Source organism: Vanellus vanellus, assembly GCF_965231255.1.
Source record: "Vanellus vanellus genome assembly, chromosome: 5".
NCBI lineage: Eukaryota > Metazoa > Chordata > Aves > Charadriiformes > Charadriidae > Vanellus > Vanellus vanellus.
The window spans coordinates 49863838-49890861 of NC_138910.1; the positions used below are offsets into that span (position 1 = coordinate 49863838).

At 36.6% G+C, this 27024-nt stretch overlaps 1 protein-coding gene across 1 annotated transcript in view; it reads left to right on the forward strand.

Annotated features, from left to right (window-relative positions):
• The window catches only part of LOC309672788 (rab GTPase-activating protein 1-like), a 62700-nt gene that overhangs the window by 7153 nt on the left and 28523 nt on the right, over positions 1-27024 (forward strand). The window contains exons 2-7 of the mRNA XM_082484383.1: positions 15430-15594; positions 19491-19683; positions 21771-21981; positions 22838-23012; positions 23756-23916; positions 24744-24854. Of these exons, the coding sequence (XP_082340509.1) occupies positions 15463-15594; positions 19491-19683; positions 21771-21981; positions 22838-23012; positions 23756-23916; positions 24744-24854 (983 nt within the window). The 5' untranslated portion in view covers positions 15430-15462. The remainder of the gene's footprint in view (positions 1-15429; positions 15595-19490; positions 19684-21770; positions 21982-22837; positions 23013-23755; positions 23917-24743; positions 24855-27024) is intronic.

Here is a 27024-nt window from a genome sequence, read left to right on the forward strand (position 1 = left end):
ATGCTCAGTAACCACTGTAGTTAATGGTCTGCAGTGTGTGCATTTGCCTTTCGAATGCTATCTTTCATTTTACATTAGGCTGCTGGCAAACTCTTAAATAGTGAAGCTCAGTACTGATGATGGTGGACAACTCCCTGGCTTAATTTCTCAAATTCTTAGCATCTCCCATATGATTTCTAAATAGTAAAGACAGAAAGGGCAGAAAAAAGAAAAGTGAAAGGTATTTTTGAGAATCAGTAAATTGTCAGTTAGAAGAGGATTTCAGTCAGTGACTTGAACACCATTTGTTAAGAAGCTGAGTATGATTTCCATGTTAATGTTGGGCTTAGAAGTGAAGTAATTTGCTCAACATCATATAGTAAGTCAGTGACATGGGTGAGGAGTAGAATGGGTGTGAATGTAAGTGACAGCAAAGTCCTTTCTTGATACTTGCTATAAGACTCGCATAGCAGTAATCCTTTCAATGTAAGGAATCAGTTTTGAGTAATTTAATTTATCGTTTATGACCAATCACTGGTCTGTTCTTGCAGGCAAATACTTGTGTCAGAATGTCTCTTGCATTCTTTTTTTTTTTAATTATTTTTATTTCCCTACCAAAACTTCTATATGGCAAGTTTTGTATTGCAAGATGTAGAGGTAGAAGTTTTCAATTATAAATTCTGTAGCAATATGCACTTACTGAAATTTCTCCAGTGGGAAACAGCTTGAAGTAATTCAATTTAGATATATTGACTAGATTACTGCATTTCACAGAGATCTAGAATCTTGTTATCTACTATTTCAGTATAATAAGTAAGATGATTCTCATTTGTGCTTCTATTGTGTATGCAAACTATTATTGTGGTTTTTTTTTTTCTGAAATTGGGCAAAATTATTTTGCTGAGATCCACAGATTTGTTCCAATACACGTATCTGTATGTTGTGTACACATATTGTATATGCGTATTTGTATTTTGAACAAATATGTTGCAAAAAAAAAAAAGTATGTTAATTTTTTCTCTTCGCTGTTTAACTCTTTATTCCTCTTCCAAAATTTTAACTTAGGATGAATGCTTTGCTATGCTTTTTGAGTTCTCAGGGCTTTGCAGGCAAATCAATGTGAAAATAAAATGCAAATAATCTTGATCTAATACATTGCCTTTGTGTGTGTGTGTCTTTAGATACAGAATACAAGGTCCAGAATTTTAATTTAGAAGTAGGAGGAGAAATTAAATAAGTGGCTAAACTTTTAAAAGAAGCTTGCAAAAATAATTTGGAGTTTTTTTTCTTTGTCCTGAGATAAAGTACTGATGTATTACCCTTTATTAAGAATTTGAATGCTTTGAACTGATACTTTTTTTCATTGGAGCGTGATTATTTTTTTTAGATGTTACTGAGAAACGAATACCAGATTATATGATTTAGGCTGAGCCATCTGAAATGCATGTGGCAGAAGAAGGATTTTTTTTTTTCCATTCTGTGAACTCTTTGTTTTATATTGTTCCATTGGTGTATACTTTCATTATTGCCTGTTATTTTGAAGAGAACTCTCACAAGTAACTTGTTGGTGGCAGTGCTGCAATAGCAATAGCTTTCCTCGGTCCTAGCTGCTTGTTTTTGTCTGTGTTCTGTGCATTTATTGTGCTAATGTAGGTGCTTGTGTAGTCAAGTGTTGAACTGGCTGAAGAAATGCTCTAATCCTCCTTTCTTTCTTTAGGGTTAGTTGTCATTCACTTAAGCTGTCCAGTCTCAGTGTGTGACTGGATACTTGTGCAATCTTGGTAGAGAAAGTGGGAAGAATTGCAGGTTTTCTAGACAGTTCTACACCTGCTGCATCTTCACAATATTACTGAAATATCTCTAGCTTGTAAGTGTCAACATTTTCAGCTTGGATCTAAGTGTTTGTGAGCACTGAAGTGCAAAACAGCAATGGAGTTGAAAGAGAACTTTTTGTATGTGTCAGCAGTTGGTCTGGGAGTAAAACTGGAATTGGAACTCAGATGGGGTGGTGCAGTGAAGACTAGCCCATGGAGATATTAGTCTTTTCTGTTCATGTGAACAGAGTTTGTGTTTGCTCATAGATGTACATTTCTATCATTAAAAGGTGTTTTTATTCTTGTTATACTTGATCCTAATTGTTAATAGTGTTTGTAGTATAAATTTCCAAGAAATTGAGAACTGCCTGAGAGAAGTGTTCAATGTTTTTGAGGAAAAAAAGAGTAAGGAATGAAAACGACTTAAGGGCACGGTAGAAAAGTCGCTAGCTGATTTTTACATTGTTTTGAATGTTGTTATTGTTTATTGCTGTAGGGATGTATAAAAACTGTGAGGGGAGAGGGGAAATTGCTGATCAAAACGTTGAAGAAAATACTTTGTCAAGCCCCAAAAGACTAACGTGAAGTTGGAAGTTCCTCATATTTGTTGTGACTGCGGTATTTGCCTTTGACCCTTATAGCTTCCCTTTTCCGATTCTTCTTTTCTTTCATGATATTGAGACATCAGAAAGTGAGACTGATCATAAACGGGTCAGGCTGAAGTGTAGTTTATTACCTAGTTTTTGATAGTAGCCAGAGAAGTCAAAGGTTCTAGTAAGGCAAGTGATCCTTCTTCCAGCATACTGTCCCAGTTTCTCTCCATGGCCTCTGTGATTCTGCTTTTTGTTCTTCCTGGTAGTAAGTGAATTCCTGGGGTCCTATTGTGGAGCATGGAAAAAGTAGTTGTATTATTCTGTACACTTCCCAGAAAATTCGTGTGAGGTGCCATAATAGATTACATTCTTACACTGTGAGATATGCAGTTAATATAATCTGTTTTGCTGTGGCTTCTGAACAGCCTTCTTTTTTGCCCGGGTAGGGCTTGGATGCTTTGTTGGGCTTGTTGAAGACTCAACTTTGACTTGGGTGTGTGGTAGAATGCTGGTGCTCATCTAGGTTGCCCTGTGTATTTTGGGTTTGGGTTCCTTGTAAATGGTTTGCTTTTCCATGGGTTTTTCTCTGATGGTGTCAGTTGTACCCATTCTAACACTTCAGCTCTGAGATTGGTTGGGGTAGCCCAACTTTGTCAGTTGCAATCTCTCAACTGTGTGTTTGTCATTTTGCTAGCTTGTACTGTGCTTAGGGAGTTCATAACTTAACACTCTCCCTAAATGGAGACCAAGGTAGTATGCTGAAAATACTGTTGTGGAAAGGGTATGCTTATATAACTGCTAAATAGAATATTCCATACTTCTTCACATTTCCATGAATTTTATATTTTAGATTAGCTGCCTATAACTTCCTCCCCTTGTTTCCAGAAATAAAAATGTTTTGTGGAAGTATTTAGTATGTAAACATTGATAGTAAGCTTTTGTATCTGTATTTAATGACAACCAAGCATCAATTGTGTTGAAACTGATAGTACAGCATGTTTATATATGGGAAGCTATCTTAAACTTTGAGAGAGAGACTGTGATTTGAAAAAAAAAAAAAAAAAAAAAGAATAGAGGTATCTGCAATTGCTGTACAGCTCTTTGGCTTCTCAGGATTTCTTGTGATATGCAAGCAGGTGAATGTATCAAATTAGAAATACGATATAACACTTAATTCAATTTACTCTGGATAGCCTGTCTCAACAGACATACTGGTTTTGGTCATGGTTGTTGGGTAATGTTAGACAAGATGATTGCATCAAGAAAATTAATGAGAGTTCTGTCAGCTTTTTGCAAGATTCTTGCAGTTATACTTGCTGATGATATGAGGAACTATATTGTATTATTTTAAATACCTTTTCCCCAGCAAGAACTTACTCTGTGATTTTATAGACTGGTCTAGATTAGCCTGAGGCTTACACCAAATATAATCAACGAGAGTCATTCAATTTAATAAACAAGGTGCATAAGATGTAGATAATGGTGATATGGCTAAGAGAGTACACTTATTTATAAAAAAAAATAAATTTTTTTGAGCTGCTTTTCTTTGAGCACAGTGACAGTTTCACCGTAAGAACTATCTAAAAAGTCTTCTTGTCATGATTTTTTTAAGATAGAATTTATCCTTTATAGCCAAACCAAAAACTTTCTTTGGCAGCCCCAGATTAATTTGTCTATTGAAAACCTTTCTTCCTTGTAATCATTGATTAAAGGTGGCTTTTTGTTTTCTCTAATATCTTGAAATGTACTTGTTAGCTGTTACAAGGAATGTTTAAACAAGAGTGTAAAATAGAATCATCAGGAGATCATACCTGCCTTTTGATTACATGTTTTTTTTTTTTTTTTTTTTTTTTTTTTTAAAGTTAGCTCTTTCTTTAATCCTTTAGGAGGAAAAATAAATTCTGCTTGTTATGGTGTCTGGGGTGTAAAGAGGAGAAATTTTGTCTTGGAAAAAGGGCACGCGTGTTCTTTCTCTTTCCCATTTCTCTTTTCAGGCAGTCTGGAGGAAATACTGTGCTTAAGAAATTCTTAAGCTTTCCAGGGCTTGGTATGAAAAATGTTTTGGAAGGAAACATGCATACCATCTTCTGAAAAGCAAGGTCATACGTGATCTGCCAGTGTTAGTTTATCTATACACATACCCACGCACACACCATTCTTGGGTTAAAATTTGAAGGTAACTTCAGGTAATGCAACAGAAACATCTTTTTGTGTGATTTTTTTCAGATACTTGATCACACAGCTTTGAAGGATTCTTCCTTTAGGTCAAGTCATTTTTTTGTCAGAATTATAAAATATTCTTAATAGTTTATTAACTGAATGAACAGGCTTTTGTATAGGGCTAGTTGATTATTGTTATTTTTTTTTTTTTTTGGTACTACCTTTCCAAGTAGTAAAGCAGTAGTTCTTCCTTGGATTACAGGATGGATTTGGAATGATTTGATTAGAGTTGATTACATGGAGAAATCTTCTCAAAAAACATACTGCCATTAAAAAAAAAAAAGTTCTGTTTCAATTAAGGAAGATATGCATTATTCCTTGGTATGCATCTTTCAGAAACTTTCACAGGCACATCTCATACCAGTTCCTGGAAAAGTTTAGGTTCCTTTGAAAACTTTAAGAGTGATCTGCATGTTGAGGCCAAACCTTGGGTTTCTCCTCTTGATCAATGACATGAGCAAATTGTTTTTATCTTCAGACCTTATATTGAAAAAGCAGAAAGTGAAGGAAAGCCCTGTGTTCCCTCCCTCTCCCCCCACAATGTGATTAGGTGGGATAGATATACCTGGTACTAATACAGCACTCTGATTACATACTGACCTGTTCTTAGCAATGGAAGATAATTTTTCTCTTAAGGAAACAGTTTTATTTTCTTTCATGAGTTTCCACTCTCCGTTTTCTAAAACCTGTCAAGGCCTTTGAAATTAGCAGTAGAGCTGCATCGCAGAATATAGTTATGAAAACTTGCCCCAGGAATGTGGAATTCTAGGAGATTAGTTCTGGCTCGTAGAAGGTGTTAAGAATTTACTGGTCAAATAAAAATTAGAATGCTAGTTGAACCACTGCACTGCATCATTCATAGGACTAAGAGAGACAATAGTTACAAACAGGGTCGTGTAGAGTGGCTTTTAATTGTCAGGTACACCTTTCTGTATTTCTCAATTTCAAGCAGTTATCTTAATTTTCAGGAGGTTTAACTTTCAGTTAATCTTGGTCTTTAAAATAGCTGTGGTTTCTCCGTCTTTTCATGTTATAGCTAAATACTTAAATTTTCAAGTGACAATTTAAGATCTTAGCTTGGATCCTAGAGGGTTTTAAGTGCATAAAGTGTGTGGAAGTATTTATTTTTAACAAGAAGCTTGGTTTTGTTTCATATTATAAAGGAAACGTTTCTCTTTCTTATAAAGTCTTTGGTGCACTGTAGAAACTGTATAGTTTTGATACAAAAGCAGTAGAGGTCTAGGTGGCAGTCAAATCCAAACTCGTAGTTCTTGCAATCTTGGAAAATCTAACTGAATAATAAAAAAGTTTGGAGTGGTTATTCATTTACAACTCATGATTGCCTTGCACAACTACTAGAATGAAAGACTTAAAATTAAGAAAAATAACTAAAGAAAATGAGATTAGAAGAGAACTTGAAACATCGTCTAGTCTAGTCTGCTGGACTGACAGCAGTTGAACTGTTTTTGAGAAATAGAGAAATAGCAATCTCATTGTCTGTGGTTGGTAGTATAAAGGGAGCATCTGTGGTTAAGAACAAAACTTTGCGATTTCAAGTTAAATCTGCAAAACTTAATATTCCCAAAATGCATATTGCAAATCTCAAGATAACAATTGTCATAACTTAAAATTCTGGCTTTGAGGAACAAGGATTTTACTAACTCTGCAGGTAGTCGGTGCCAGGCAATGATTCAAGATTTCTTGTGTGTTTCACTGATATCGGAAGTGACACTTTATAAGGCACTTGTTTGGCAAGGAGAAAGATTGGCACCCAGGAACACTACTGCATTGTATCATACTGCTGTTCCATATGGTCTCTTTTGCTTTACATCATGTAATTCTTATTGGAAATAACAGCTTGTGGAGAAAATACCTGGTTGAAATATTCAATATATTTAATGGAGACAGGTTGTCCCATTGGCTAAATTAGACCAACACTATTATTATTAAGGAATAAACCATAAAATAATATCTTTAAAACAGTTATTGTCTTATGCTGCTGCTTTCCTCTGGAATATAGGTCATTATATTTTTGAGTGAGTGGCTGTATAGTTCAGTAAATCGTCTGGTGCTTGGTTTCAATTTGAATGCTGACTGTGAGCATCATGTAGCAATGAAAAAAGTAGGAAATCCAAGTTTGTCAAACTCCAGCTAGGAAAAATTGGATACTTTTTGTTGCTACTTTATATTTTCCAAAGTTAAGAATTCATTACTGGCTCAAGAAGCTGAAGTGTTAGTGCTTAGCTGATGACAGTGAAACAGTGTGAAGCTATACTAGAGTTGTTTTATTTGCATTGTTTGGTTTATCCTTGAGGCAGAATCAGCTACTGTGCTTAAGATAGTTGTTTGAACTTCTGGTAGGCTACCGAGTAAACCTGTTTGTCAGAATTTGACATATAGGTGTGGTTTTATTTTTTTTTTTAATAAGGTACAAATGAAGACTGGTAATTCCTCTAGGGTAGCAGAAGCCATCTTATTTACACTTATTTCTAAGTTGTACGTTTTGGAAGGGGTTAGGGAGGAGAAAGATTTCACCCTCCCCCCCTTTTAATTAGCAGAAAATCAAATGTATTTCCTTAAACTGGTTAAGCACTAATTGGATTAGCTAGCATTGGTTATGCCTGTAAACACCATAAATTAATTTGTGTCAGTAAGAAGCATGTATGCTAGTGTAATTTGTTCTTCAGCTGATGTCTCTTATGCCACTAACTTCTGTGCATGGACGAATCTTAGGCCTGAATAATTGTTTGTTTCATTTTAAAAAGAATTCCCCCCACCTTATTTTAACTCTGTTTTGTCGTGTAGCTTGTCCTCCATGACTCTTATTTGCTCAAACTCCACAAATAAAAAGAAAAAGGAAGTACCCATCTTGACAGGAGGTTACCTTTGTAGCTAGCAGCTTAACTGATATTCTTTCACTTACCTGGACTGATATTTCATCTAGTGTTCATGATACTTCTTCTTTTAGGTGTTCAGATCAGTGGATTTGTTTTGTTTTTAAATTTGCTTGTCATCTTCCTTCATGCCTTTGATTTGCAGTGATTGATGATCTCTGCTGAAGAGGAGAAATGGTGTTTCTCTGTTTGGCTGTAAATGTCAGCTGCTTTCTTACCTGAGTCATCTCCACTTAAGTACCAACCACATGCCTAACATTCCTCTGGAAGGGTTCTTCTCTCAGCTGATCTTAGCTTTAAGATGAATAAACCCAGTATTTTTCCCCAAGGCACTCCAAACTATGAATCTTTGTGATGTTTAAGTGGTTCGGTGGTTTATGCGTAATCCAGAGATTCAAGTCAGGAAAGCTACTTCTCTCCTTTATAATAAATGTCTCAGTATTCATAATGCAGTGTGCTTAAAAAGTGCTCGTTAAAATTCGTTTGATAAGGTGTGGATGTAGTATGTTTTTGAAGAAGGGTAAACATTTTCTAGCTTGTGTACTACTTTTGATTCTGTTTTCCTTAAATTGTTATTCCTTGGCTGTAAAATTGATGTGTGAAAACAGTCTGCAAAACCTCTGTATCTAGGCACCCGGTACAACAATTAAAAACAGTTTGCCATCCATGAACAGACTAATTATTTGCTGTTGCCTACATATTAGTTGTTGGCTTTCCCAGAGGAGACAGTGTTGCCAAAATAAGCTATGCGTTTACTTTCTAGTTGTGGGGGCTTTCTGTTTTTTGTTTGTTTGGGTTTTTCTATTCTTAATATTGCTTTCATCAAAATTAGAAGAATTTTTATGTACATATATGTATATTTATTTATAATATCACTATACAGCAGTCATCTCTCTGTATTAGGTTGATTTTAATCTTGTGAAACAGTATCGGTAAGCCAAGTAAATGCTTGCTTGTTTGTTTTTCCCATGTGTGCTTTAGATAGTTTTTTTTTTTTTTTTTTTTTTTCCCCACTGCCAGAGATAAGATACTGGGAAATAATTTATGGATAATAAACCAGAGTATGAACATAGAGACCTAGTTGCTTACATAAAGATTGCACAAAGAGAAGTTGAGATTAAGGATAAAATTATAGTGCTGCTGTTCTCACTGAGATTTAAACCAACTGATTTTTTCAAACCTAGGGTTTTCTTCTGGCATTTACACTCAATCAATAGAGAAGAAAAGGTTTGGGGAAGATGGTTAGCTGTTCTGCTTCAACAACGATAAGGAATTTCATATACTTGGTTATTCTGAGTGAGAAGGCAAAGGTAAAGCTTTGTGTATTTGAAGCATTTGTTAGCTTTCTGGGGAAGGTATGCCTCATTAATGTTGGCAAGCACGTAGGGGTGCGAGCTCTGTGTGCCTCATGAATGTTAGCAAGCGCATGGAGTGAGAGCTAACACATAGTTCTGACACATTTCTTAAAAGTAAAGTGCTGTGGTCGAGACACTCAGTTATATGTATGTTCGTGTGTGTAAAACTGTCAGTGTCTGTCCAGCTTCCATTTCTCTAAATGGCAAGTTAGAATGTAACCACATCACTTCAGTAAACTAGAAATTTGAGTCATGTAGCATCTGTGATTTCAGGTTCAGTCAGCTTAATGCTCCTTCTGCTGTTGTGCATTGTATTATGTGGTTCAAAAAAAGGGAATAAAGTATGCCTTTCAGTGTACGTTTGTTCTTCGGACATCTGTTAGCAGAAGATGAATCTCTGCATAGCTGTACTGGACCTTCCTCTTCAGAAAGTTTCCAGATATGCCCATGAGGAACCTTAGTTCTGAAATAGAACTTATTTACCAGTATCTTATTTGGGGTTTGAGATCATCAGGCAAACTATATGGGTTTGAAAACCTTTCTTTAATACAGGACCCAATTTTATTTGTTTGTGAAAAGAAAGTATGAATTAGCCTTCTCTTGACTGCCTTCTTTCAAGAAGGCAGGAAGCTTCCTTTTAAAACATGTTTCTTGTTGCTAACTGGAAATAGGTAGATCAACATTTATCTTGCTTTTTTGTTGTCTTTTCCTTTTATTTCATAGCTCTACTTTTTATCAAATATTTTTTGGGTTTTTTTGTTGGTTATAATGCTGAAACAAAATTAAAAGATTTTTTATTTTTTCTTTTCCTCTGCCAGCAGTGAACTTGAGCAGTAACTTTGAAATACTTGTTGAACGCAAACTGAAAGTAAACCCCAAAATGGTTGGTAACTGCTTCAGAAGACTGGTTCATGTAAAAATTGGTATTTACTTTTGGGGACCAGTTTGATGAGGAAGTTTTTGAATCTAATCAAGTCTGCAAAGCAGCTCCCTTCTGGGAAGTCAGCAGCCCTACCTTTGATTCTTTTTCTGCTGTAATAGTGACTGTGTATTGCCAGCAGTGCCCTGTCTTGAGCTACTCTGCCCAGCAATCCTGTGGGCATACATCACTACCTAGGTATTTGTCTTTCTGCATGCGGTGGGGTTTTGCAAGTCTGGATTCAATGTGAAATACATGGAAGAGGTGTGGAGGGAGGGAATTAGGAGCGTTTCTGTCCTGTGTCCCTTACTCTGATACAATGCTGAATCCACCTGGGACTTCCAGGATTGCTGTTCTTCAGCTTCTCCTGCTCTTCAGCTGCTTAAGCTGTAAAGCAAGCTGCAGTGAACCTGGGATGCCTTTCTGGAAGCCGCTAGGTTTGCACTCCTAAAGCTTAGTACAATATATATACGTGTAGTAAGTTCTGGTCTCTGGCTCTAAAACACCTATATACAAAGTAATATGGTTTAGTTAGCTTTTGTCCAGGACTTTGTATAAGCAAAACACAGGGAACTAAAGTACAACAGAGAGATGAAGTGACTTGACCAAAACTACACAATAACGCTCACAGAGAAAAGCAACAGCTTTTCTTCAGTCGTTGTAGTATTGCTACAACTTAAAGATATTTTTTGGAGCAAGATCCACCTCTCACCCACCCTCCTTTTAAAACTAGGTAAGTGTGATTAATTACTTTGTATCATCATTAATTACTTTGCAGCATCATTTGGTCTCAAAACCTGTTTGTCAGAAAGAATTTTCTGAAACTGTTACTTTTTAAAATTTTAATTATTTTATCATACTTGGCTTTATTTAGCTGAGTTTAGGAAAATTTCCTTCTGTGTATTTGTTGCTGGGTTTCAGAATTTTTTTTCTGTGTGTTATTTTTCATCAGTGTGGAGGAAAAATGATCTTCTCTATAGGAAAGAGCATGACTATTCAAGATGCTTCTTTTGTAGAAACTAGTTTCTTGCAGTAGTAGTACATACTTCCCAGTATTTCTTACCTTGAAGAGAACTTTCAAAGCACAATTTGTTGTCATCTTTCTGAATCATTGTTGGAAGAGCAGTTCTGACTGTTGGCTCTGGTGGTTTGGGAAGCTACCATCTGGTCTGAGGTTTTAATCCTTGGAGCAGTGTTGGCGGAACAGAAGGTGTGTGTGTGTTTACACCTCGGCCACGTTTGTTCATTTGGAACTGAGCTGCGCTATCGGCTTAAACTAAGCCACTGGACTTCATGCAAAAGTAACTGGGGTGCATTATGTTTGCTGACTTTCCTGTCCCTGACTGTCAGCCCCTCTCTGCTGGTTACTGCCCTCCCAGTAACTTTAAACTGATAAATCAAAGACGAAATCCTCTTTCATCGGTATTATGAGATGGCATTCAGCTTCAGGATTGTCTGCTGCTAACTTCAGAGAATAAACTTAACATGATTGTAGACTGTACAACTGTCTATATGTTCTGACTAATGCAATCAAGAATAAATTCTTACATTCTTAACTTTCAGCATTTCATCAGAAAGGACGAGCAAAAAAAAAGACTTATTTATGAGTTTAGTAGTATAGGTGTGTTCTTAGATTTTGTATGTGTCTAATAGGGAACACTGTCATTTGTTCGTTACCTTTTGTAGGAAAGAGGGGAATTCAAGTGTATAACTCAGTAGTGAGTAAACAAGGAGTAAGTCCTTGATAGGACTAAAGCTAACAACAAAAGGGAAATGACATGACATAACCATCTACTGACTGGAGGTGACTGGAAAGTCCAGAATGCACGTATCTCTTTTTTTGTTGCTAAAGAATAAAAAAACCCTTCAGATGTTCTACCCCTTCCCTTCCCCAAATAACCTTAATGCATGAGTCTTTCAGGGAGGTTTTTATTCTTTTTACTGCTTTTCCTCAGAAGTCCTTAGCTGAAGTATTAGATCATGGGCCTTTATAATGTAAAAATAGAAATAAACTTTTTCCCTCTAAGTAGCTTACTACTTAAGATGGTATAAATCTTGATAATCTTCATGGGACTCACAGTTACATTTTTAAGCTTTGACATGAACTTCAATCAAGTTGTTTAATTTGAAAATGACTTGATCATGATTTTTGGTACTTAGTTTGTCTCTAGCATTAAAAGCTATTTTTGATCAAAGACTGATTACAAAATATGCTTTTGTTTTCTAAATAGTATGTGACTAGAATAGGGGAAGAAATAAACAGTCTATATACTCTGAGATTTTCATTTTTAATACACGCTTTTTCCTCGAATGATCTAGAGCACTGCTACTAATTTGCCACGTGGCAAGTCCTCTAGCATGGACATCAAGAGGTTGTCTTAGCAGAAGACCTGAGTGGTTTGTAGATGTGTTCTTGTAACAGTACTTGTGTGAGCTAAGGAGTGTAGAACTGCATTCTTCTGGTTGAGGCATTCGCTTCCTGAATGTCGAACCTGTTTGTGTTTTACTACTAAACTGAAACTAATGTGCCTTTGTTTTGACTGAAAAGGGATAGAGGGCATTTGAGTGATAATAGCGATGGCAGGTTGGAGCAGGCTATAATGAAAGGTTAGAATTAGGGAGTCTGGGGTGGTCGTTTTTTCAGCTACCATAGTTGTGTATTGAAAAAGGTATGTCTGTGCACTCGATGTGGTGGTTTAAGCTGATTGTAAAGGCAAGCTTGGAGTACTCTCTTAATGACATTAAAGGCTTCGCAACTCAAATGTAATTGCAGGAATGTGTATGGTATGCTTTTAAGTATCTGATCTGAATGAGAAACTCCTTGCAGTCATCTAATGTTTATAATATTTCCTTTGTCTTTCTGATTAAAATTTAGGAAGTAGGAATTCTCTTAAGCTGCCTTTATCCACATAGGGCAAGAACAAATATTTTGTACATCAGTATGCTTCTCTACTTGCACGATCATAATTTTCTCTGGCTTTACAAATGTTACATTTTCCCTGGTTTTGTTATTAAAATATTGCTACCAAAAACTTTTCCTAGTTCACAGTGTGCCTGTCAGTTCCTACTTTGCTGCAGAAAGAACTGATGATATGGTAATGTTAGCAGCTTGCATTTGTCTTTTGATAATTAATATAGTAGCACCATCTTGTATTGGAGTTCCTGTGTTATTCTCCCATAAGTAAGCACAAAAAAGTAAATGTAAATAGACTAAACCACAAAAAATTGTCAAAGTAGCATATCTCCTTTCTGCAAACGTGCTAGAAATAGTGGTGAGGCTTTGTCTTTGGCATCTTCAGAAAGTCCAGCAATAGTAGGTATGGAGTGGGAGGGAGAGCGGCTTCTGGTAGACTAGATCTTTGCTCCTGATGTGACTGACAGTCACCCTCTGCTGTTTTCTCCAATGGTGGTGTAACTGCAGAGCTAATGATTACTCAGGATATGCTGTACATGGGGAACCCAATTTTATGTCCTTTCATTGCCTTTGAAGAGTTCTATGATAGTGGACATTCACTTTTATATCATGCATTTACTTTGAAATTAGTATTTTTTACTTAGACCTTCTGTTTATTGCAAATAATAGACAAGCTCTTCAGCAACATTTTTACAACGTGGCATTTGTTCAAAAAATACATTGACTTAAACTTTTTATAACATACTTATAATCTTGTGTTAAAACTTTGTCTTTCTTTTGCCAGAAAGATCTTTTAAGCAGAGGTGTTTTGAGACACTGAAACAAAACTTACTTCAGCGGTGAATCTATTACTTAGGCTTGGGTGGAGCTCAGTTTACCTCATCTGTCTGAAAACTGTTCATGCTTGTGAGTTCATGCTTAGTCTGGAGAGAGGAAAGACAACAGAGCAAGTTAAACTGCTAATCCAAATTTATAATCACTGTCTGAATATTATAGCTGTTGTTTAGTGGGTTTTTTATAATGTGAATCTTCTAACAAGTTTTTATGCTATACAAGTCAGTTATCTGAAGAACTTGAATTCTTTAGTTATTCTGAGATTTCTACATATAATACCCTCACTGGGTTGATAGGTAAAATTATCGCTAGGTTAGGGAGAGGGAAAATCTTTTCGTGGATTTGCATGTATAAACGGTTATGACAAGCCAGGTCTTTGAAAGGGCAAAAGCATGTTGACTGTAGTTTCAGAAGTGATACAAAATATTTTTGTATTGAAAGTAGTCTGGTTCCCACATTTGTTTTTTCGTCTGAAGTTGCTAAACTGCCTCTTGTGGCTAGCATGTTAAGTAATGCCTTTTCAGATTGGTGGAGAACTCGCATGTCTTCTTTTAAGTGCTGTTTTTGTGGTTTTCTATAGCTAAGTCTAAATCTGAATTCTTTCCTTGATCATTTGGTGTTTTGGAACTGTAACTGAAAAGCAAGCGTGGCACAGTTCTGCACCTTGGTACTACTATGAAAAGCAATGTGAAGCTAAACCTGTCCTTGTTCACCAGTCACAACAGACATTTGCTTGAGCTACCTATCTTTAGGCACTTTCCAGCCTTGCAAAGGTGACAATAGCAGTTTGTTTCCCCCTGTGCTATATGTGACTCTTCCTAACTCTGAGTCTTAAGCACAATAACTCCCATCACTCAGCAAGAGTAGTGCTTTTAGTAAACTGGTATGGAAATAGACCATATCTGGAAGTGCGTGCTATTTATCAAGCCTATCTGAAAATACGTGTTTTCTTTTTTTAACACAGAAAATATAAAAACCTAGATCCATTTAAAATATAAAAAGTCTAGTATAGTGTTCTTCATTTTTTGTCTTCCCTGATTTCTTAGGGAATGAATTCTGAATTAATGTAGGTGATACTGTCTTTATTTGGTGGATACCTACAGTAGCTGTCTTCATTCCAAGATGCTAGGAATGGTTTCAGTTCGGTATTTTTATATGAGCTTGTAAAGTATAGGCTGATGGTTGTTTTGCTTTTTGTTTTGTTTCTAGATTTATTTTTTGCTGTGCAGACAAGGGAAAAAATGTTCTTGGTCTCCATAATACTTATAGTTTTTCCTTTGTTTGTTTTTTCTGGATTTTTTGTTAAGTAGCATGGTTAATTTTAACTCTGTTGTAGGTGGTTTCAGATAAATTTTCTGAGAAAGATGTGATTGTGGTCTAGTATCACCTTTGACTTCATCACCTATGGATACAAAAAGTAATAAAACCAATTCTAACATAATCCATTGCTAAATATGTTTTCATGTGGTTAGCATACACTTTGATATGCAGTTTTTGGAAAATTAGCCTTCAGATAACCTGTATCTTTGCACAACGTGTGTGACACATATACCTGTATGAGAGAGAATAAAGGGCAGGAATTCAGGAGGTAGAGGGAGCAGACCCTGGAAAATTAAACACAAGGGTAGTGGAAGCTCTGAGGTAAATTTCCTCATGTGTTATCCATATACAGAGATAACAGTCACTGCTGTTAAATCATAGAATTTTTAAACACACATCCTAAAAATCGTACTTGCTATTTAAAAAAGATTCCTTACACCAATTAAATCGGAGTTTGAGGAATATGGTATAATACATTCATATAACTTTAAGTATTAGATTATTTCAAAACAACTTCATATTACACCTATTAGCATATTGTTTACAGCTTCAAAACTAATTATTTAATATTTTTCCTTCCTTGTTAGGCTCTTGTGGCAGGAGGAGACTATTGACCTGAGATGGAAGTCAAAACATTTAGCAAAACCAGTAGGACTCCAGAAAGTGTATCCACGTTAGCTAATGAAGAATTTGTCCTGGTTCATCAGCAATCTGAAGACACCTCTGGAAAAGATGAAAAACCTCAGCTGAAGGTTTACTATTACTTTATTTTAAATGTGTAGTAAGATTTGTATTGATAAAAAGATTGCAACTTCTTTTGAGTAGTTGATTAAAGATACTTGTGTGTGCTTGAGGAGACTTTTAGACTGTAATTTTTGTCCTTGCTCATTACCAGTGAAATTAACAGCTCAGATTAAGCAGACCTGTCCAAAAGTGGCAGTTCAGTTTTCCTTCAGGGGTCAGTTTTGGTAGTATTTTTTTTGATTTATACATTAGTAAGAGCACTAAAAAGTTCTTTTCAAAGAATGAGCTTCAGATTAAAGTTTAGGCAACAAGAAAAACTTCTGTAAGTGTGTCAGTGATAAAAGGAAGACTAGAGATGATGTGAGCCCTCTCCGGAATGAAACAGGAGACCTGGTCACTCAGGATATGGAGAAGGCTGAGGGACTGAAATTACTTTTTTCTTCAGTCTTCACTGGCAAGGGCTCTAACTACACTGCCCAAGTTGCAGAAGGCAAAGACAGGAGCTGTAAGAATGAAGAACCGCCCACCCTAGGAGAAGATCATGTACGAGACTATCTAAGGAACCTGAAGGCACACAAGTCCATGGGACCTGATGAAATCCATCCGCATGTCCTGAGGGAACTGGTGGATGAACTTGCTAAGCTGCTTTCCATTATATTTGAAAAATCATGGTAGTTCAGTGAAGTTTCCACTGACTGGAAAAGGGGAAACGTAACCCCACATTTTCGAAAAGGGAAGAAAGGAAGACCCGGGGAACTACAGGCCAGTTAAAACTATGCTAAGGCACATGGAAAACAAGGAGGTGATCAGTAACAGCCAACATGGCTTCACTAAGGGCAAGTCATGCCTGATGAATTTGGTGGCCTTCTATGATGGGCTTACAGTGTTGGTGGATAAGGGAAGAGCAACTGACATCATCTACCTGGACTTAAGCAAAGCATTTGACGCTGTCCCGCACTACATCCTTGTCTCTAAATTGGAGAGACATGGATTTGATGGATGGACTACTCAGTGAAAAAGGAATTGGCTGGATGGTCTCACTCAAAGAGCTGCGGTCAATGGCTCGATGTCCAGGTGGAAACCAGTGATGAGTGATGTTCTCCAGTGGTCGGTACTGGGATCGATGCTGTTTAACATCTTTGTTGGCAACACGGACAGAGGGATTGAGTGCACCTTCAGCAAGTTTGCTGACGACACCAAGCTCTGTGGTGTGGTCGACACCCTGGAGGGGAGCCATCCGGAGGAACCAGGACAGGCTTGAGAGGTGGGCCTGTGCAAACTTCATGAAGTTTAACAAGGCCAAGTGCAAGGTCCTGCATGTGGGTCGGGGCAATCCCAAGCACGAATACAGGCTGGGCAGAGAATGAATTGAGACCAGCCCTGAGGAGAAGGGCTTGGGGGTGTTGGTTGATGAGAAGCTCACATGAGCCAATAATGTGTGATCGCAGCCTAGAAGGCCAACCATATCCTGGACTGCTTCAAAAGAAGCATGGACAGCAGGTCAAGGGATGTGACCTACTCTGCTCTCATGAGACACCACCTGGAGTACTGTGTCCATCTCTGGAGTCCTCAGCACAAGAAGAACATAGACCTGTTGGAGCGGATCCAGAGGAGGGCCACGAAGAGGATCAGAGGGCTGGAGCACCTCTCCTATGAAGACAAGCTGAGAGACTTGGGGTTGTTCAGCATTGAGGAGAGGAGGCTCTGGGGAGACCTTATAGCAGCTTTCCAGTAGCTAAAGGGGGCCTACAGGAAAGCTGGGGAGGGACTTTTTACAAGGGCATGTAGTGATAGGATGAGAGGTAATGGCTTCAAACTAGAAGAGGGCAGTTTTGGAATAGATATTAGGAAGAAATTCTTTACTGTGAGGGTGGTGAGACTCTGGCACAGGTTGCCCAGAGAAGTTGTGGAGGCCCCATCCCTGAAAGTGTTCAAGGCCAGGTTGGATGGGGCTTTGAGCAACCTGATCTAGTGGGAGATGTCCCTGCCCATGGCAGGGGGGTTGGAACTAGATGATCTTTAAGGTCTCTTCCAACCTAAACCATTCTATGAAAACGGTAAGTATTCTTTATTTAGGGACCAGAGACTCTGACTGTTGTTATCTTAAGCGCTTGTAATTAGGCTGCATAGCAATAGACCACAGAAGATCTTTTTTTTTAGTTTTTAATTTAGTTTTCATGCTTAGTGCTACTTTAGGCATGACTAAGACCTTTTCTAAATGCTTTCTACCTCTAAAAAGCAGAATATTTTTACATTTGGGTGACAGCAGATTGGTTAATTAGAAAATTCTCCAGTTGCAGTAGCTGATTTACTGGTTTTGGTCTGCTTGGAACAATAGGAATTTGTTCCCCTTGAAACGACAATAAGTACTTAGTCTGTCTTTGCATAACTGTTTAGCAGTTATTTACAGCTGATGATTTCTGTCTGTATTAAACACCAGCTGCTTCTTTAGTAATTATGTCTGGAAAGAGACAGATAAACCAGAGGTAGAATCCGTGATGCAACTTTGTTATTGGCCATGAGGGTTTTTTTGGTCTGAAAAGCTAGTACTTGTGAAAGGCTGTATTATTTTTTTTTTTTTTCTGGGGAATGTGTCTTATAATTTTCTTGCCATTTCCTTACACTTGCACCCCCCCCCATGTGTGGGACAATTGATGAAAGAACTGAAATGGTTTGAATGTGACTAGGAAAGTAGATTTTCTTTAAGACAAATCTGTAACAAAGTCTGATCTCTTTCTTCTGAATGAAGGATCTAAACACACAAACCTGTTTTTTCAAGAGAGGTCTGTAGCTTTTAGATGGATGATTGTTGGACTAGCAGTGAGAACATGTCCATTATATGGAATGGGAAGAGACATTGGATTATACTTGATTTAATTTTGTTGATTCTGAGATCCTTGACACCAGTGTGCTTTAGTGCTAAGCTTTGAGGTACATATTAGTGTCCTGAAAGACACAGGAAAATTGCTGTGAACAATGACTGGTGGGCGGGAAGAGCAGCCAACTGCTATGTGAAACTAGAACGCAAGTATCTGGCACCACTGCTGGCATATTATGCGACTCTGGAGGAAGAATGCAGCTGTGGCCAGGTTACTTGTCCTCATGGTGCTTTTAAGTTAATCACCTTGTGAAACACTGATTCTGCAGGTGGAGAATTATGTAAGAAATAAATAAAAGTCTATAATGTCCTTTTTATTCATCAAAAGAATGTCATTCTGCTGCCTGTCGTTTTCTGTAAGCATGTATAGATCAGTGAGCAGACCTTGAGGAACAGGAAATATAAGGATTAGGCACAAAGGGAAGAGAGACTAGTTGAAATGAGCTGAATTACCAAGGGAAAAAGATGCTTTATTCAGGACATCTTTAAAAAAAATTGGATTTCTTGGAGAATGCTGAATTTCTCTTATTCTCAGTAATCTTTAGGAAAAAGAAAGTGTAGCTATTTTTATTTTGGTCATTTAAACTGCCCACAAAGCACAGCTTTTCATTTGTGTTGAGGTTATTTTTTAATACTGCACACCTGAAAAGTTGACATCAAGCTAAATGTTAAGTGTTTTGTTTGTACATTAAGTTGGTAATTTATAAAAATACACAATTTTCTTACTGGTTATTGCTAATTAATATAATAACTTCTAATTTTTGTAGTATTAAATATTAAAAAAGAAAAGATACAATGAGTCATGTTCTGTGAATGTTTAGTGGGTATCAGAAGCTTTGCATGATTAGTTCTAGTTAGTAAAATGGATGTCAGTTATATTATGATACAGTCTTAGAGATGATTAGTGTGGTGTTGCGTTTAGTAAAGTTTCTTAACTTTTGCAATTAGTAAGATTATATGTTTGAAAAATAATAGTGAAAGTAAAGCTACAGGTCGCTTTAAAAAAATGTTATCTCCTGCTTACAGGTATTTTCAAATGGAGATGATCAGCTGGAGAAGGCAATGGAAGAGATACTGAGAGATTCTGAAAAAGACCAGAATGATTTCACTGTTCTCCAAGAAGGTTCCAGTGATGCCTGCAGCCAGGCAGCTGGAGATAGGTCAGCAGGTCAAACATATCAGCCATCTTTGCACCTTGTTTTAGACCCTTCTGCTACAGGTATTGCTGAAGTGCTTAACCCCCCAGTGATATATGGCAGTTTTTTTCCTTTATGCAGTTTCCAGTTAACTTTAAAATGAATATAAAGCTTTCTGGAACTTCATTCCAAAATTACACTGGAGAATACCCTGGAGCCTTCTCTCCTTTTCTGATTAGTTGTGGATTTTAGACAGGAATAGATTATCGTCAGATCGATAACCTGTGCTGCTCTGTTTTGGTCAAGATAATTTTCATTTTTTCTCCAGCCCTAGAAGAATTAGGAGTTAAGTATCAGGTAACTTGGTAACTTGCTAAACAGACTACAGATGAGTTGGAGATGATGGTGGTGCACTATGAGAAATTTCATGGTGGTGTTCATTGACAGTACAACCTGCAAATGAAATACACCCTGAGCAAACTGATAAACTCTTCAGCCCTGGTTTTATCACCAGGTATCAGTAAGGACAGCTTTAGATTTGACATTTGCTAGGAATGATTGTGGTACTTAGCTGGTATTTGAAATTTTGATGAAAAAGGGAGGACTGAAAGCTTTTTATGTAAAGTGCCCCCTACCTCCCAAGCCTGTCTGTTCCTTAGGTCCAGAAGTATTTAGAAGCTGTTGAATAATCTAAGGCTGAAAGCTCATCTGGACTTCTCTGTTTCATTTGGATTTTTACTTCTGAATTGAGCTGACTATGCTTTGTGCAGGGTAGCAGTCTATACGTATTTCAGTGGTGGCTTTGCTGTGGTGTTTTTAATAACTCTGAAACATAATATAAGAAAATGAATAATTACCAAAGAATTTGGATCTTTTCAGTTACCTTCTGATAGCTTTTACTTTAAAAAAAATTAGGAATACCAATATAGGTAAAATAGGCCATCTCTGTGGGCCTTGATTTAGAGTTCTTTTTCCCTCAGTAGTATGCAGATCATTTCTGTGGCATTGTATCAGATAATTTCCATAACATCTGTTTGGGAAGTTTAAAAAAAAAAAGTTTTTTTGTGGTAGCATAAGATATACACCTTATGCATCATGGAAACATCCTTCTCATAATTACGTGTATGCTGTATTTAAATGGTCTGTTTTGAGAAACTTACCTACTGCCTCCCTGTTTGACATGATTTTTAGACTGATGTGCTTCAAATAGAACATAACCCTTAGCGTGAATGAACAAAAAAATTTGTAAATACTTTACTTTTTTTCCCTGCTCTTCAATAGAAATAATTCAATTTGCAACCTTTATGATTTAAGTATTACAGAAATATTAGCAACAGTAATAAGAAATAGAAATAACAGAGGGCAGATGGCTTAGAGAGGTTTGGAATATCCATCTTCAGATATACCAAAATTCAGCTGGATAGGGCCCTGAGTAACCTGATCCAGTTTTGAAACTAGACATAATCTAACCTGATCTGTCTTTGAGCAGGAGTTAAAGCTAGATGACCTCTAGAGGTCTCTTTCAACCTAGGTTATTCTGATTCCATACTTATGAATTTTTCTTCCACCTCTCCTCTTGCTTCTGAAATGTCAAAATGCCTTAGAAAAACCCCACCACAAAACAAGAACAACAAAATCCCTAAAAGCTCCCTCGAGGTCACCCCTGTCCATAGCAGTGTGATAGTGGAAAAAGAATGCTTCTCTTTTGCTGAGTAGAGGAGCAAACAGATATCCCTTTTCTTTTCTCCAGCTCCCTGATGGTTTCATGCAGTTTAATGTGGCTATCCAGAAGTGTGAACCACATTTAATAATTCTGCACAAGCTGGAAAGGCATGGGAGAGAAGAAAATTAACGAGGCATCATTATGCAAAATGATGAGTAGGAATTAGAAGGAGGCATAGGCAAACTAAAGAACATCTGGGGAATAGAGCTTAAGGAAAAACTGTGTTCTAGTGCTGCTAAAAGAACCAAAAGGCAATTTGAACCTATGCAATACTTGGAAACCTGCATTGGAATAGACTTAACAATGTTAAGCTGCTGAGTGGATTTCTTACTGTTGGAGCTGGTCCATTCTTAAAAAAAAGTGGGAGATTTTGCTATGGAATTCATTCAGAAAACAATGTGTGAAAATAAAAACAAGCGGTTAAAGAAGTGGTTTCTTTATTTTCAGAAATCTCTGCACCAAAGGCATCTTCTCCCAGTGAACCCTTGGAAGAGGACAGCGTATTGTTTAACAAACTGACTTACTTAGGTTGCACAAAGGTGTCTGCCCCTCGAAATGAACCGGAAGCTCTACATGCCATGGCAAACATGAAATCCTCAAGTCAAGCCCCTTTACCTGTGACTCTTTATGTTCCAAACATTCCAGAAGGCTCTGTAAGGTAACATACAAATGTTTCTTTTGTTACTTGCACAGACACATTAAAGGTGGATTCTGACTTAGTCAGGGAAGTAGAATTGCTGGATTTGTGCCTAAAGTTCTTGCTGAAGACAGTTATTTTTGAGGAATTCCTCTGAAGCAACAAAATGCATGCTGAAATCTAACGTGCAGGTACATAGTTGGTGGTTGTGGTTGCCATACAGTGTCAACAAAAGCATATCTTTCTACCTGCATCTCTGTACAAATATGATAATAAGAGATATACTGGAAAGTGTATTACCCCTGTTGATTTCTCTGAAGTTTCTGAAATATTTTTTGTGTTCTGAGTTTGAGAGGAGTTTAAAATTTTGTATGAGCCCTTAGATCTGTGATTTTAATATTCACCTGAACATGGCAGTAAGCTTTTGCTAAGCTATACAGTCTTGTATAAATAATAAAACCAAACTGAATAAATAATGGTTTCTTAATGTTTTCTTAAACAGAGATTTTAATTCTTTTGTAATGTTGAATTTTCTTTGATCTTTGTATACAATTTGCATTTTTACAGTTGCTGTGGTTTCTACATTTCTACGTCTATGTTTTTCATTATTGATTGCAGGGCAATGATGGTCATCGTTATTGCATGTTATAGAGATACTATATTTGTCTATATTATGGAGTATAAAAGAAATTAAACATTCAACTCCTCAATTTGGAAAGCCTGACATTTCTCTTCCTACTGCCCATGTTGGGTACTTGAATTTAGTAGTAATTACAGTTTAGGTATTTGTTTATCTAATTGCAGAAAAGCCTTTTAGGTAGGCCTGTTTGTTTTACTGACCTTTTTCTTTTATTTTCCCTGTTCCTTCCCTTGACAGAATAATAAATCAATCAAGCAATGTGGAGATAGCCTCTTTTCCAATCTATAAGGTGTTGTTTTGTGTGCGTGGACAAAATGGGACTTCAGAGAGTGACTGTTTTGCATTTACTGAAAGCAGCTGTGGAACCGAAGAGTTCCAGATCCACGTTTTTTCCTGTGAGATTAAAGAGGCAGTAAGTATTAAATGCTGTACAGTGACTTGTAAAAAGGATACAAACAGTATTTTAAGAAGTTACTCCAGACATGGAAATGGTATATAGTGCCTTGAAAAATACGTTAACACATATAATGAATTTCACAGAATGTGCAGCTAGTTGCACATGAATATTAATATACATGAATATTAATATAATTAATTATTTTTAATAATTATTTTCTTCTATTAGTGTTTCAATAAAATGCCAAAGTGCACTGTTTGGGAAGGTTTAGAAAACCTAAGTTTAAGACAAATATTTTGTTTTTCAGGCCTCATTTGGGTAGGTTTCAGTCTAAGGTTGCAGTGTAGACCTTGTGAGTTACTAAGACTCATTTTACAGTACTCTGCCCTAGATATTTTAGGAAGAACTAAGTGATAGTTTGGGAGAAAAGGATTTTCTAGGGTGGAAAACTGAGAGGTTGAAAAAGAAGAAATCTCCTTGTTTTTTTGACATCTGCAAGAGCAAGCTGTAAGTTGTGTTGTTAAATATACAACCTGAAAAGTACGTTATTCAAGTCCTCTAATGAGTTGCATTCCTAATTTTGTACTGTATATTAACTTAATGAGCATTCCATGAGCAGTGAATGTGACATGAGTGGAAATAGGAGTTGTTGTTACTGAATTTGCTTGATTATTAAGTCCTTCAAAAATACATCATAATACCACATTAAAAATACTCTTATTTTTGATAAAACTACTAATTTTTTTGCTTTTCTGCAGGTCAGCCGAATTTTATATAGTTTCTCAACAGCGTTCAAACGTTCTTCCAAACAAGCATCTGATCATGTTAAGGACTTTGTTCTTCCTACTCCAGATAGTGATGTGTACACTTTCAGTGTTTCCTTAGAAGTCAAAGAAGATGATGGAAAAGGGAATTTTAGGTAATCTGAATGGAAAGGGAAAAGTAGAAATCTCTTTGTGCAGAATGCACAGCTACTATGTTGCAGTAAAATAGATTTGGCCTCTTTTCATAAATAGACTTGTTATAAAAAGGAAGCTGTTACTTTGCTACTACAGTTTCTTCTGTGTATGTTTTCTGTGAAAAGATTAAAAATCAGGATACCTTTTTCAAGTTAGTGTCTTTTAAATACATGATTTCTGGTAGGGATGCTCAAGGTAGGCCTGTGTAAATGGAAAAGATAATAGGAAGTCTTTTACAAACTTTAGTGAAACCAGTTTTCTTGAGTAAATCCGGTCTAGTGGTCTCATTTTTTTTTTTGTGAATGCTTTTTTTTCTTTTAAATAGGCTATTGAATTCCAAATTTATTGAAGATTTAGAAAATGTAATTTTCTCTAAGCCTTACAGGGGACACGGAAGCAAAGTATTCTTTGCCTAACAGTTAATGACAAGATTTTTTTGAGTGGAAGAGAGAGTTGATAATAAGAGTTAATTCTGTGAAAATTTCCTATTTTTTTTTGCTTCATAGCCAGTATAGAGCATATTTTCTATAATTTTAAAACCCAAAATATCCCATGCGTTTTTGGATACATTTTTCTATAAATCCCCTAGACAATTAGTATACTAAGTGTGAGCCTATAGTCTGTTTTTCTTCAGTGCCGGTTTATTAACTTGTCAAAAAAGGTAGAGAAAGTCTCTCAAATTAGTTGAGCCATTAACAGTTTAAGTGGGCTGCTACTCTTTTTTTCTTTACTTAACGGTTAATCTTCTATACCTGTGCTAAAGAAACTTGTTTCTTTATTCTTTTAGCCCTGTGCCAAAGGATAGAGAGAAATTATATTTCAAGCTTAAACAGGGAATTGAGAAGAAAGTGGTGATTACAGTTCAGCAACTCTCAAACAAAGAACTGGCCATTGAAAGGTAAGATTCTTATAAAAATAATATAGGTTAAGTTTTTGAGAGAATTGTATTTGATGTACTTTTCCCTGGCTTTCTGAGTTATGTGACAGAAAACATACAACAATAACACAGAAAGTAGGATTGCGCAATAGAATTAATTTATAGATGCATGGTTCAGTTTTGAATTTCTTTGGAAGTATTTGTGTGACTTTTAAGTAAAAACAAGAAACAGGCTCAAACATTCCTTTTTTTTTTTTTTTAAATGTTTTTTTTCAGTGTGGTGTTAGGGTACTTATGACATTCAAATGCTTTTGATTTTGCTTTCTGTTGTTTTTAAGTAGTGCAAACCCACACATTTATTGTAATCCTGCATTAACAGCATTTCACTGTTTAGTCAAAGGGACCAAGTTAGGTTGTCTGAGCTATGTTATGCCTTGGAGCATATTAATCTGTTAGAGCAATGTACTGGAACACGACAAGTTTGGACTCAACCTGCTGGTTAGAAGATGCAATCTTTTCGTGGAGTCTTCAAGATGAGTAGGATTCCTTTGTAGTTTTGTTATAATATGATTCTAATGTTTATCTTGAAGTGATGGTGAAGAGCTCAGGTATGGTTGATGACTCATGCTGTATTTCCTGGAAGTTACATGAGAGGAATCCCTTTTGGGCAGAATAATCCAACTCTTTGTGCAAAGCATTTGCACAATAAGTGGCCATGCATGTGAAGAATAAGTTACTCAATGTGTTCATTAGCAGTAGACTCTTGTTAGTGCAGTAGTATTGTATTGATTTGAATTAGGAAATTCCTTCTCAATAGCTCGATTTTTAAAAATAGCGAATGCCACCAGATGGCAATATTACCAAAAGAGTATTGGCTGGTTGCTCAGCAGTACGAGAAACTCCTAAAGATCATGTTGTCATGTTAGCTTAATACCATCAGCCTTATCTGTGGGTAGCATTTATATTTATATAAATGGAAATATATATTAGTGAAGAATAATTTCAGTTCTTTTTTTGCAGGTCTAGAAACTAGCTGAATTTAAAGAGTAGTGCACCTGCACATAGCCACTTGGTACCCAGTTGTAAGTGCAGAAAACTCAACATGTCAGAAGTGGCAAGACTGAGGCCCACAGTCTATGCAGGTCATTTTGAATCTTGGGTGTGTTCTTCAGCCTCCTCAAATCGGAGACTGAATGTGTTGACAACTATTTGCGTAAAATCTGCCTCCTCTGCAAGTAAGGGTACTGAGCACATTTGAACTCATTTTGCTCTTTGAACTTAGTGGGAAGAGAAGCCCTGACTCTTCTAGTAGCAGGATGCTGCCAGTTATCTTAAGTATCTGCTTCTGTGAGAGGCAGGGATTACTTCTTCCTGACTCTGACTCTTTTGGAAGCATACTTCCCAAAAATTTTGACTGGCACACATCAGCACTTGTGTACATCTGAGAGAAGTACAGCAAGAGCTAGGAGATCTGTGAGCTGTTGTCTTTGAAGACCATAGATGTTTTGCCTGCCACTGAATCTTACCCTTACAGTTTTCTTTAGCAGGTATACCAGAAGCTAGTGACCCCCCTATTATTATAAATTATAGCCCTTTCAGAGCTATTTCTACATCAGAAACAGAAAGTAGTCAGTCTACTGTAATGTTCTGGCTGGTCTAATTAGTCTCGCAGAGAAGCCTGCTTGTGTGGTTAAATGTAAGTCCTAGCATCCTAGCTACCTTGGTTGCTTTACATGGCACTGCATTATGCTATATAGATAAATCAAAATTGTTGTCTACTGTTTTATTTACCACTTTAATTTTAAGATTCTGGTAGCGAAAGGATATAGAGAAGGAAAAATACAATTGTGGATGGAAGTTGCTGTTTCAGTGTAATGAGGTGGAAAATGAAAATCATATACCCAAATGTAATGGGGGAAAATTTACTAGGTGGTTTAGTAATTGCATATCTTAAGACTTTTACAGTTAATAGCATTACTGAAATGATAGTTGCTATTATATCTCTGTTCATGATACAGTGTGCTTGCCTGAAAGCTGGGAAACTATTCTTTCTTCATTGCTAACCTATGAATGTTCAAACAATCTCTTACAATTTATGTTTGCTGAAAATTATAAATAGTGGATTGCCCAGATGACAGAACTGCCTTTGGTCAGACTTATAATAGGATGAGAATGGGGGGACTCTGTGGTG